Source organism: Bidens hawaiensis, unplaced genomic scaffold (assembly GCF_021521415.1).
Source record: "Bidens hawaiensis isolate Kalapana, Puna unplaced genomic scaffold, B.hawaiensis_p1.1 tig00022900_1, whole genome shotgun sequence".
Taxonomy (NCBI): domain Eukaryota; kingdom Viridiplantae; phylum Streptophyta; class Magnoliopsida; order Asterales; family Asteraceae; genus Bidens; species Bidens hawaiensis.
In genome coordinates, this window is record NW_027493584.1 from 256,389 (window position 1) to 270,914 (window position 14,526).

General features: G+C 35.8%; 1 protein-coding gene across 1 annotated transcript; it reads right to left on the reverse strand.

Moving 5' to 3' along the window:
• Positions 1–1,280: 1,280 nt before the first annotated feature.
• Positions 1,281–5,073, reverse strand: LOC143566542 (squamosa promoter-binding-like protein 12). The gene is made up of 5 exons (XM_077053217.1): positions 4,856–5,073; positions 2,731–3,360; positions 2,390–2,526; positions 1,987–2,202; positions 1,281–1,849 (listed from the first exon to the last, which is right to left on the reverse strand). Exons 2-5 carry the CDS (start codon positions 3,291–3,293, stop codon positions 1,509–1,511), a joined length of 1,257 nt encoding a protein of 418 aa, XP_076909332.1. The 5' UTR covers positions 3,294–3,360; positions 4,856–5,073; the 3' UTR covers positions 1,281–1,508.
• Positions 5,074–14,526: the final 9,453 nt, after the last annotated feature.

Genomic DNA, 14,526 nt, shown 5'->3' on the forward strand with positions numbered 1-14,526 from the left:
TACGAGTTTGAGTATCGCTGCTCCTCTATATCGGTCTAGTTATATAGAGGAGCAGCGATACTCGAATTCGTGAGGTCAGTTTTAACTTTTAAGAGATGTGGTTTTCGATAATCATCACCGCAAAATGTTTTTTTCTTTCTGGATACATATAATAATAATAGTTATTTATAAAAATTTAATAGATATTTTAACACCAAACGTGTTACTTTTCAGTTCCCATGTTAGCATATTAAAAACTATAGTATAGATATCATCAAGTTGATATTAAAAGATAAGAGGACACAAGTGTAAATCCAAAACCAATCCAATTGAATTAATAGTGTGATTAGTTTATATCTTAGATACTTGACCAGTCACACAATAACACAAGAAGGTAGTAGATAATTGAGGTGTATTATTTTATCTAATTTCTTTCCATTTTTGGAAGGCAATAGTTTGGTGTGTATATATATATATATATATATATATGTTCACATACTTTGTATGAATTATTTGTTTAGTTAAGGGTGGCCTTTTCGTATGAGACAAAACTCTTGATGGGTCGGACTCAAGAACATGTTAAGATTTGTTCATAATAATAATAATAATAATACAAGGACCACTACATTTTGTAAAGTTTTGAAAATGTTACTTTACCATCAAACCAATAAACTTCTGCCACCATGGTCCACTTGAGACAAGACTATACATTATGTTGTTTATATCATGTACATGTGATCATGACCCTACACTTCAACAGTTTGTTCCATGCATTCATACTTACAAACATACATACACGAGTGTGCGACAAACCGAAAAAAACGAAATGAAACAAAAACTAACGGTTTGGTTTTATGTATTTGTAAAAACCGAACTAATGGTTTGGTTTTGATTGTGCATGTAACAAAAACCGAAAAAACTTAACCAAATCGAATTTCTAGATTTTCATCTTTTTTAGTTTTTTATTTAACTTATAAGAATTTAATATGGATGTAACTCAAATTCTTTTGGTCAAATGTATAAATAGTATATTAGCTAACAATTAACGAAATTATTTCTACCCAGATTCTTTATTTTCGACAAACTTTCTTTTTGGCCTAAACTTTTCGCAAAACCGAAACCGAACGCTTTAAAAATCCAAAAACCAAAGTTTTGGTTTTAGCCCAAAACCGAACCGCACCACGCACACCCCTACATACATACACTACATATCCAAGTTGCAATACACAAGGTAAATAAATAACTAAATTGAAATAAGTTGCAATAAAAGAAATGCATTGATAGACCGGACAACATCAACGTTAAGCGTTAAGCGGTTTCATGATTAACAATAAGTGACAACCGATTACACAGAGAGAAAAAAAACATCATGAACCATACGCGGTTGTTGGTTGGTTGATTATCTATATCCTAGTTATTAAAAAAGACCCCGAGAATCACGGACTGGTCTTTTAACCGCAAACCACACATAAAATCTTAAATACAAGGTAAAAACTAAAAGGACATTGTTTACCTTATGATCTCGGAACTCACAAGATTTCGTCCATCGGGTTGGAATAAAAGCGATTGAAAAGCTGAAATTCTTGGACCTGAGTGTTGGTGGAGCTACTAGTTTTATTGGGTAAGGTGGGAACGTGCGGGTCGATGGAATGTTGCTCGGTTTGCCAGTACTCGGGTGATGAAAGTGGCAAGCCTTGGAGTTGTGGAACGGTTTGCAACCCGGGTTGAACCATGAACAAGTTATCAGAGCCCATGGGCTGGGAGTGGTCGAGCCTGATTATATCCGGCTCGTATAGACCCCATGAATTATTTGACAGAAGAGAGAGAGCACGGAGTGCATCTACGTTTGGTGGCAAGGACTCCTTGAAACCTGCATCATCAATAATAATAATAATTATTATTATTATTATTAAAATTATAATAATAAAATAATAATTATAATAATAATAATAATATAACGGACGACATTTAACTAACACAATCAGTAAAAATAATGTAAAAACGAACCTTGATCAAGAACCTCGGTGCTTGTGGCCTTTGATGGCACTGGTCTGCCGAAAGATATAGTAGGCGTATTGAGAGCGTTTGGCAACTGGGATATACCGTCAAGGATTCCAGATTGTTTGGTTTTCATTGTGGCTATGGAGTATGTGGAGTTTAGATTGTTTTTCCATGTTGAACTCATACCAGGTCTCGTTTGAAAGCTCAATTGTTGTCGGCCAGCTGCATATGTGAAGAAGAATTATATACAAAAAAATAAAATAAATAATAATAATTATTATTATTATAATAAAAATATGCTAAATATAGTTAGCTTGAAACTCATATTAATTTATCTACGAAATCTACAAATATGATGACCAAAATGTGTCGGTAAATATAGATATAAAATAAAGATGAAAGCATGTACCATAAAATGATGAAGATAGGTTTGTTGAGTCAAACTGTATTATCTCCTGCTGTGGCTTCCGGCGTCTTGCGTTATGATCAGAAAGTCGTCTGCGACAGCTGCGTTTCTTCTCCTCAAACTCCGCCAAACTGTGAAATCTATGCCAGTCATAGAAAAACAATTATCAGATAAAAATAGCAAAACAGTCTAATGAAACACTTAACATAAACAAGTTACGGTTAGTTCTAAACGAGTCGAATGCATAGCCGCTTTACAAACGACTCGTTCCCGCTTAATACCCCCCCCCCCTCCTAAAAAAAATAAATAAATAAATAATAATAATAATAATAAGCTGCGATCACCTGCTACACTGTTGGCAGAAACGACGTTCAAGGCCTGCAACAACAACTTTGGGACTCTTGGAATGGCTTTCACAAACCCGATGTTTCCTATGATACTCTTTAGCAGACGAAAGATCGAGATTGCATCCCTCAACTTGACAATGCGAAAGCGGTGCACTTTGGTGAGACGACTTAGCTTTTTTCCCTGTAGACGATACAGGCAGCCCCGCAATATCCGAAACAGACGAACTTTTAGAGTTACTATTTTCAAAATAAGTCCTTTTACCAAGTTTCAAACCGATAAACGGTTCACCCGAGCTAACCGAACCTTCCAATAACGAAGACTTTCCATTAACCTCAGCGCCTATAACTTCACCATACACGAACTGTTGTCTCTCTTTTAATGAAGATCCAGTTGAAGCCGATATCGAACTTTTTGCAGATGAGTAGTTTGCCACGTCAGACGCGGATAGATTAAAAGATTCATTCATTTCTTCTTCTTCTTCTTCCCAATTGGTTGATTTTAGCTTCTTAGAAGTCGTGTTGTCATGGTTTCGCCATTCCCACTTTGTATTCCAATCCATTTTTGGAAAATAATGTAATTTGTTTGTCACTCGATTTTCTTACATAGGGTGCAAGTAAGTTCTTGATCTGCAACCATTACAACAAAGTTTTATAGCGTGCTACATAGTGATGTCGTGTTTTATTTTCTCGATTTTTTTTTATAAATAAAAATAGCGCTTTTAGCCTTTTTTCCCCACCAATCTCGACCACTTAGAACCTCGATTCCAAGTTTGATGTTTCTTTTATTAAGTATAAAGTATGAACTCAATCACAAGTTTGGTATTTCATCGCTATCGCTACGTAGCATACAGACAATTTATCGTCATTAATTAACCGGCATTCGCTAACGACAACAATTATTATTATTATTATTATCATAAGTACAACTAATAGCTACCTTGAAAGTGCAAGAGAAGGCAATGTGTACTCATGACTATTATTGACTATCATGTCACATCTTCTATCCCAACCACATATTCTAGTAAAAATCTTAATAATAATAAATAAATAAAACAAATAAGTAATAATATTGTTCCCCACATGACGTGTATATGTCATTTTCCCACCAGAGTAATACCAAGGGCCATCTCCACTTTCGTGGGATGGTAAAGGCTTAGGCCTTTGGATGAGAGGTCCAGGGTTCGATCCCTGTCAATGGCGGTTTATTGTAAATAGTAGGAGGCAAGCTTAAACATTAAAAAAAAGAAAAAAAAAAGTAATACCAAGCAATATTCATTATCTGATTATCCCAATCACAAATCTAACCACTTCATTAAATTAAATTAATATTATTAAATTATTAAACTTTTTCTTATTTTAGCTTAAAAATCATAACACCCAGAAAAAATAATAATAATCTGCTTCACCAAAACTGGAAACTTTAATCATTAATACAAGTATCAGATACCGTTAAATCTGAATAAATTTCCAATTTTTAAATTTTAACCAAAAAAAATATATTATTTTTTTCGGTACAAAATGAAATACCTTGGGTTTGGTGAAGTGGGTCTTAGGGGGTGTTTGGCCTAGCTTTTATTTTTAAGCTTATGCTTATATAAAAAATTAGCTTATAGCTTATTTTTTATTATTTAATAAGGTCTTTTTAAGTATTTGGATTAGCTTATACAAGTTAATTATTTGTCTTAATAAGTTATTAAAACCAACATTCTTTAATTTGTCAGAGTAATAATTACTAATCCACCACCATTTGAGGACAAATAAGTAATTTACACCCTTAAACAAAATAAGCTTCTATCAAATAAGCTAAAAAACCATCTTCACATAAGCTTCTTCAAATGGGCTTATATAAGCTAATAAGCATAAGCTTAAAAAGCTAAACCAAACACCAAGATAAGCTTATATTGTAAAAAAAAGCTAAAAAAGCTATAAGCTTGGTTAAAAAAGCTAGGCCAAACACCCCCTTAATCAAAAACAAAAAAGATTCAAGAAATCAATCGGAATTGAGAGATAAAGTACGAATCTTGACCGTACAGTACATGTATAAAGATAATAATAATTATAATAAATTGAAGGTGAAATAGGGTATTTGGGGATAAGGGTATTTGGGGAAATTGGAAGTTACCATTAGTCTGCAACATAGCTGGAAGAAAGCTTGAAGATTGGTTGATGATTGATTATTATTATTATTACTATTAGGTTACTGAAAGAGGAAAGGTGTAGAGAGAGAAAGTGTGGGTATTTTAGAGAGAGAAAGTAGACAGGTTGTATTGTGTGTGGGAAAAACAAAAGCATAATAAGAGCAAACTTTTGGTTTAAACCTTTGGGAAATGTTGTTGGCACTAACAGTCCTCTATAAGGAAAAAGAGTTTATTTTGACCCGTTGGGCGGTTTGAACGACGATAGGGTTGGTAGTCTAAGTCTTAGTCTCGTGTTTGATTATGAAATCGTGTTTTGTGCATATTGGATATACGTGTTTGTTTGCTAGAAAAAGAAAATAATCGTTGGGACAATTCACACCCAACGACTCCACGTCCCGAGTGAGGTTTGTCAAAACCATTAGTACTACCCTAATGTCCTTGCTATACCTCGTATATTATTAATCTGAGACATGTAAGGATTTTAAGCTGGTAATGTATGCACTATAGTATGCATGTGATATACAGGTATTATAAAATAAAAAAAAATGTTGGTTGTGCATGCTTTCTCTCTAAAAAGAAAAGTATGTAAAAGAGAGGGGCCATGAAATTCATCTTTGAGCCGCGTGCTAAAATAAAAGCAAGTATGAAACAGACGTCCCGCTAACGGTTACCTACTACAAGTTAGGCTGTATGTGTGTGTTCACGCAACTTGACAAAACCTAAGTGTCCAACAATCTCATGTCCTGAGTTCAAGTAATGACTCATAATGCAACAAGTTTGACCTGACGACCCATTGATGATTATATTAATGTCACAAGTGAAAAATAGTTCTAACATGTTCGCACATCATGATTTGGCCAAATAAACAAGTATCTCATATTTTGAATTCACAACACATATTTTAGCATGCAAAGGTGTATTTTATTTCCTAAGAAAATCATGGAATTAAATTATACAATTTTTACCACAGTAACTAAATGGATTATGCTTCTCAAACTATTTTTATTATGATTTTCTCTTGCATACAATCCCTAAAGCTTTCCCGTGGCCCGTTCGAAATTTTGCTACTACGGCCAAATTGTATGTTCACCGTCAGCCTGAAAAAAATAATTATGGGGCTATTCACCGAAAATGATCATATTTTCAGTCATGGAGACCTGCTTCGAATACTTTATGACCCTACGAAAAATCGGATCAATTTGATGTCCCTAGAGATTTCCCGTGGCCCGTTCAAATTTTTGCTACTACGGCCAAAGAGGTATGTTCACCGTCAGCCTGAAAAAACTGAGTATGGGCTATTCACCGAAAATGATCATATTTTCGGTCATGGAGACCTGCTTCAAATACTTTATGACCCTATAAGAGAACCGGATCAATTTGATGTCCCTAATGCTTTCCCGTGGCCCGTTCAAAATTTTGCTACTACGCTCAAAGGGGTATGTTCACCGTCAGCCTGAAAAAACTGAGTATGGGGCTATTCACCGAAAATGACCATATTTTCAGTCAAGGAGACCTGCTTCAAATATTTTATGACCTAAGAAAGAATCGGATCGATTTGATGTCCTTAGAGCCTTCCCGTGGCCCGTTCGAAATTTTGCTACTACGGCCAAAGGGGTATGTTCACCGTCAGCCTGAAAAAACTGAGTATGGGGCTATTCACCGGAAATGACCATATTTTCGGTCATGGAGACATGCTTCGAATAATTTATTACCCTACGAAAGAATCGGATCAATTTGATGTCCCTAGAGCTTTCCCGTGACCTGTTCGAAAATTTGCTACTACGGCCAAAGGCTGAAAAAACTGAGTATGGGGCTATTCACCGAAAATGACCATATTTTCAGTCATGGAGACCTGCTTCGAATATTTTATGACCTAAAAAAGAATCGGATCAATTTGATGTCCCTAAAGCTTTCCCGTGGCACGTTCGAAATTTTGCTACTACGGCCAAAGGGGTATTTTCACCGTCCGCCTGAAAAAACTGACTATGGGGCTATTCACCGGAAATGACCATATTTTCGGTCATGGAGACCTGCTTCGAATACTTTATAACCCTACGAAAGAATCGGATCAATTTGATGTCCTTAGAGCTTTTCCGTGGTCCGTTCAAAATTTGGCTACTACGTCCAAAGGGGTATGTTCACCGTCAGCCTGAAAAAACTGAGTATGAGGCAATTCACCGAAAATGACCATATTTTCGGTCTTGGAGACCTGCTTCGAATACTTTATGACCCTATGAAAGAATCGGATCAATTTGATGTCCCTAGAGCCCATTCGAAATTTTGCTACTACGGCCAAAGGGGTATGTTCACTGTCACCCTGAAAAAACTAAGTATGAGGCTATTCACCGAAAATGATCATATTTTCAGTCATGGAGACCTGTTTCGAATATTTTATGACCCTATAAGAGAATCGGATCAATTTTATGTCCCTAAAGATTTCCCGTGGCCCGTTAGAAATTTTACTACTACGGCTAAAGGGGTATGTTCACCGTTAGCCTAAAAAAACTGAATATGGGGTTATTCACCGAAAATGAGCATATTTTCGGTCATGGAGACCTGCTTCGAATATTTTATGACCTAAGAAATAATCGGATCAATTTGATATCCATAAAGCTTTCCCGTGGCCCGGTCGAAATTTTGCTACTACGGCCAAAGGGGTATGTTCACCGTCAGCCTAAAAAACTGAGTATGGGACTATTCACCGGAAATGACCATATTTTCGGTAATGGAGACCTGCTTCGAATATTTTATGACCTAAGAAATAATCGGATCAATTTGATATCCATAAAGCTTTCCCGTGGCCCGGTCGAAATTTTACTACTACGGCCAAATGGGTATGCTCACCGTCAGCCTGAAAAACTGAGTATGGGACTATTCACCTAAAATGACCATGTTTTCGGTCATGGAGACCTGCTTCGAATATTTTATGACCCTAAGAAAGAATCGGATCAATTTGATGTCCCTAGAGCTTTCCCGTGGCCCGTTCGAATATTTGCTACTACGGCCAAAGGGGTATGTTCACCGTCAGCCTGAAAAACTGAGTATGGGACTATTCACCTAAAATGACCATGTTTTCGGTCATGGAGACCTGCTTCGAATATTTTATGACCCTAAGAAAGAATCGGATCAATTTGATGTCCCTAAAGCTTTCCCGTGGCCCGTTCGAATATTTGCTACTACGGCCAAAGGGGTATGTTCACCGTCAGCCTAAAAAAACTGAGTATGGGCCTATTCACCGAAAATGACCATATTTTCGGTCATGGAGACCTGCTTCGAATACATTATGACCCTACGAAAGAATTAGATCAATTTGATGTCCCTAAAGCTTTCCCGTGGCCCGTTCGAAATTTTGCTACTACGGCCAAAGGGGAATGGCCACCGTCAGCCTGAAAAAACTGTGTATGGGGCTATTCACCGAAAATGACCATATTTTTTGTCATGGAAACCTGCTTTGAATACTTTATGACCCTCCGAAAGAATCCGATCAATTTTATTTCCCTAAACATTTCCCGTGGCCCGTTCGAAATTTTGCTACTACGGCCAAAGGGGTATGTTCACCGTCAGCCTGAAAAAACTGATTATGGGGCTATTCACCGAAAATGACCATATTTTCGGTAATGGAGACCTGCTTCGAATACATTATAACCCTACGAAAGAATAAGATCAATTTGATATCCCTAAAGCTTTCCCGTGGCCCGTCCGAAATTTTGCTACTACGGCCAAATGGGTATGTTCACTGTCAGCCAGAAAAAACTGAGTATGGGGCTATTCACCGAAAATGACCATATTTTCGGTCAAGGAGACCTGTTTCGAATATTTTATGACCCTATAAGAGAATCGGATCAATTTTATGTCCCTAGAGCTTTCCGTGGCCCGTTCGAAATTTTGCTACTACGGCCAAAGGGGTATGTTCACCGTCAGCCTGAAAAAACTGAGTATGGGGCTATTCACCGACAATGACCATATTTTCGGTCGTGGAGACCTGTTTCGAATATTTTATGACCCTATAAGAGAATCGTATGTCCCTAGAGCTTTCCCGTGGCCCGTTCGAAATTTTGCTAATACGGCCATAGGGGTATGTTCACCGTCAGCCTGAAAAAGCTGTGTATGGGGCTATTCACCGAAAATGACCATATTTTCAGTTATGGAGACCTGTTTCGAATAATTATGACCCTATAAGAGAATCGGATTAATTTGATGTCCCTAAACATTTCCCGTGGCCCGTTCGAAATTTTGCTACTACGGCCAAAGGGGTACGTTCACCGTCAGCCTGAAAAAACTAAGTATGGGCTATTCACCGAAAATGACCATATTTTCGGTCATAGAGATCTGCTTCGAATACTTTATAACCCTACGAAAGAATCGGATCAATTTGATGTCCTTAGAGCTTTCTCGTGGCCCGTTCGAAATTTTGCTACTACGGCCAAAGGGGTATTTTCACCGTTAGTCTGAAAAAACTGTGTATGTGGCTATTCACCGAAAATGACCATATTTTTTGTTATGGAGACCTGCTTTGAATACTTTATGACCCTCCGAAAGAATCGGATCAATTTGATGTCCCTAAAGCTTTCCCGTGGCCCGTTCGAAATTTTGCTACTACGGGCAAAGAGGTATGTTCACCGTCAGCCTGAAAAAACTGAGTATGGGGCTATTCACCGAAAATGACCATATTTTCGGTCATGGAGACCTGTTTCGAATACTTTATGACCCTACGAAAGAATCGAATCAATTTGATATCTTTAGTGCTTTTCCGTGGCTCGTTCAAAATTTTGCTACTACGGACAAAAGGGTATGTTCACCGTCAGCCTGAAAAAACTAAGTATGGGGATATTTACCGGAAATGACCATATTTTCGGTTATGGAGACCTGCTTCAAATACTTTATAACCCTACGAAAGAATCGGATCAATTTGATGTCCTTAGAGCTTTCCAGTGGCCCGTTCGAAATTTTGTTACTACAGCCAAAGGGGTATGTTCACCGTCATCCTGAAAAAACTGAGTATGGGGCTATTCATCGAAAATGACCATATTTTCGGTCATGGAGACCTGCTTCGAATATTTTATGACCCTAAGAAAGAATCGAATCAATTTGATGTCCCTAAAGCTTTTACGTGGCACGTTCGAAATTTTGCGGATCCTACCAAAGGGGTATGTTCACCGTCAGCCTGAAAAAATCGAGTATGGGGCTATTCACCGAAAATGACCTTATTTTCGGTCATGGGGACCTGCTTCGAATACTTTATGACCCTACGAAATAATCTGATCAATTTGATGTCCCTAAAGCTTTCCCGTGGCCTGTTCGAAATTTTGCTACTACGGCCAAAGGGGTATGTTCACCGTCAGCCTGAAAAAACTGAGTATGGGGCAATTCATCGAAAATGACCATATTTTCGGTCATGGAGACCTGATTCGAATACTTTATGACCCTATAAGAGAATCGGATCAATTTGATGTCCATAGAGCTTTCCCGTGGCCCATTCGAAATTTTGCTACTACGGCCAAAAGGGTATGTTCACCGTCAGCCTAAAAAACCTGACTATGGGGATATTCACCGAAAATGACCATATTTTCGGTCATGGAGACCTGCTTCGAATACTTTATGACCCTATAAGAGAATCAGATCAATTTGATGTCCCTAGAGCTTTCCCATGGCACGTTCGAAATTTTGCTACTACAGCCAAAGGGGTATGTTTACCGTCAACCTAAAAAAACTGAGTATGAGGCTATTTATCGAAAATGACCATATTTTCGGTCATGGAGACCTGCTTCGAATATTTTATGACCTAAGAAAGAATCGGATCAATTTGATGTCTCTAGAGCTTTCCCGTAGCCCGTTCGAAATTTTGCTACTACGTCCAAAAGGGTATGTTCACCGTCTGCCTGAAAAACTGAGTATGGGGCTATTCACAGAAAATGACCATATTTTTGGTCATGGAGACCTGCTTTGAATATTTTATTACCTTAAGAAAGAATCGGATCAATTTAACTCCATATAAGCTCCACATCACTCAACTTCTCCTCTATCACTCCATGTCATCTAAAGGAAATGGTTTAACTCATTTAAGTTTTTAACTTTATCTCTCTTCTATTAATATTTAATTTAAAATTAAACATTTAGTAAACTAACAAATCAATTAATATTTAATACATAATTAATGCATATGGTTCATTTTAACCCTTTAAAAGCATAACCCATGGGCATTTTTAACACACTTAACACAAGTGGGGAGTGGTTTAACACACATTTAAAGTGCCATGTCACTTTAACCTATGCAAGGGTTAGAGTATACCCCATGACCTTATATTCATCTTCTTGAGATAGAGTAAAGGCTATGAACACACAAAAATTGTTCTCCCAAAGGGTTCAAGCCTAGCGTATAGTCATATCAATCATGTGTATAAGATCATTTGTTGTAGCAAGGGTGAAATGTGAAATAAAATATATGTGGGTGACGTAGAGAGTAGGGGTTTCACATTTCATACATAATAACATGCGTTGTGATGGGTGAAATTCCCTTGTGGTGTACCAGGCCTATGTTGTTGGTGCGACGAGGTATCATGCCCATTTCACACGAGCCAAAATAGACGCCTGAGGTATCAAATGAAAACTTTTAGTGTTTAAAAACATAGAAATCTTCAATCAACCAATCATATTAATTTGTCCAAACTTTTCATTTCCATCTAATTAACTAGCTTTTTATGAATATACGCATAATAATTCTAAAAGTTAGTTTTAATTTACTTCAATAGGTTCATATTCGTTTTTTCAAATTTTATATTTCTTACATAGTACATACAAATACATAGATTATTTACATAAAAATCATCAAACTTATTTGTTTGTATGTTTTTTAATTACGTATTGTGTATCTATAAAAATATAGGCAATATAACCTACACATATAAATCTTATATATTTATAGAAAATTTGATGTGATAGAATCGTAAATGCAAACATTAAAGCACACTAAGTGAGTTCATCAACTTATCTCCATCCCATCCACCCACTCACACACCTTTACCTTTTTATGTTTTGCTTCTCAACCAAGTTTTGCAATTTGTATAAATCCCCTTCATTTCATTTCATGTTCTCATCCATCCAACACTTGGTTTTCATATGGCAGATTGGGGTCCGATTTTCGTAGCGGTGTTGCTCTTTGCGTTGTTATCAGGGTTACTGTTTCAGATACCAGGACGAGTTCGTTGTGTCGAATTCTGCCATTTCCAGACGAGTGGCGTGGCCATATTGGTTCACACTATGCTCTATTTTGCTCTCATTTGCCTATTCACCTTCACCATTAGAGTCCATATGTGGCTTGGCTAGCTACCTACCTACCTACCCAATTATATTCCATATATGGTGTATGGGTATATATATAGTCTACACCCATGCATATATTTACATGTACTAGGAACTAGGTAATCCTTGAAATTTACGTTTCTTCTTGTTTTTATAGTACTTGTAATTGTGTGTATACCTTACCTATAGTATTGAGAAAAGTTGAAGTTTTTGTATGTTACATGGCACGTATAGGTAATAATCGTACGCCTAGCACGTTGTTTTAAATAATAACCATTAGAACTTTGGTCTTGTAACCTTTTATTACCAAGTTTGTTAACCATTAGCGGCGTGTCATAATCTCAATTGATTAAGACTATAATTATAGACGCCCCCCCTAAGCATATAAATGTTGTAGTTATGTAAATCACTCTTCGATTATAGAGGCTCGATCTTTACACAATACTAAAAATAAAAACATTATGGTTTATTTGGAAAACAAGAAACGACGTATGTATGCTTCAACAACATAAGGTCAATATATATTCTTCATGGTTAAACAATAATTGTAAAGTAAAAAACATCACCGTAACAATTTGAATTATTGGTTATGGATTTTGCTTTATTAGATGATTCACTTCCCACTATTCGTGATCATGAGTGACGAATTATGACATGGAAAGGTGAGAGTCTTAAGTGACTTGATTGCTCCGTACGTGCATATATACCTTTTTGATTGGAAAACTAAGTGCATATATCCTGACCATCAAAACTACAATTCCCAGTGAATTACTAACACAAAACAAAATATCCACTTTGTTGGCTAGCGGTTTCCATAACTTAATTATGTAGTGGTCGGATGCTAAGGAGGAAGGTCTCATGTCCATTATCATTGCATCTAATTAATATTTTAATTCTTAAATACTCTCTAAGACTTTAGTGTTGTAGGCATAAAAAACAACTCAACATTTTAGTTAAGTTTAGGTCTCTGAGTATATTGAGTTAACCATGAAAATAGGTCCCATGTCATACCCATTTACCGGAAAGATTATTAGAATTTTTCTTTTTAATTGGTTGTATTGGTTTCATGGCTCTAGTTTATTTTAGAACGGAAACTTTCATTCAACAAACTAGCAAAACGCTAGAGCAACAAGCAATGACTCTAGTTGCTAGTTGCCTTTTTACCAATGAAAGTTGCTCCAATAATAATAATAATAATAAAAATATAATGAAGTTTAATTAAGTTAAAGAGTTAATTGCTTGTTTGGTCCTTATGCTTTGAAAATATTACATTGTTGGTCTACAACATTTAATAATTATACACTTGATTCTAATAACTTGATTTTCTTTACACCATGTCATCGTTGAACCTTATTAACTAACTTTGTAAAAACTTTCATTTAAGTCATGTAAAATGACTACCCTCGATATTAAAACTATAAATAAAAATAATAGTTAATTAATTAATTAAATAAAATGACTAATCCACCATCGTCTAGCCACCCAACACCATCATCTAGTAAAAAGTTAAAAAGATGTTAATGTATTTAATGACAACAAAGTAGTAATAACTAATAATTAAAAGTTTCCAGGCTGCAATGCAGCACAATAATGCAAGAGTTGACTTCTTGTGCGGTTAAAAAAAAGCTGACTTCTTGTGATGAGACTGATACTTGGTGTTTGTTTAATCTTAGCAACCTGTCTTTATAAATTTATAATTTATATATTGGTTCTTGTTAATAAAAATACTTTTTATACTATTTTGGAGATAATTAATGAGTTTTTATAAATGTTTAGAATTATGACATACTTTTTATGTTTAAGAATTAGCTATAAAATTGCCATGTATAGTTAATTTATAAGTGTCATTCTTATTTTGATGTGATGTAAGGTGGTTTGGGTGTGAAATATTTAGCTGCTAAAAAACTATAAATATTGTTTTAATATCAAGCGTCTCCGTACGTGAAGCTATTGCGCTTTGTGTCTAGCTTCTCGGGTTTTAGCACCTAAAAGCCTTGGAACGTCTCAGTTTTTAGAATCAAGTCTTAATTCGTACTTTGAATGTATTTGTATAGTTGTCGACATTCTTATATGTCTTAAAATAAGAGTTTGAATTTCTTTTTTCTACTATTTAATGCAAATCTCGTTTAAAATGTAAAGAATGAATCCTAGAACCGCTAGGAGAAATACACTAATTATCATATGTAAAAACTAATCATAAAATACTAAAAAAACATTAATATAAAAGAACTAATCAACATCAATAAAAGTTGAAAAGAAAAAATAGATTATACAGTTACATAAAACATATGAAAATATATACCACATTGGGTTTAAATTCTAACTCAATTTTCCCTAGTTCTAGTCCAATTTACTC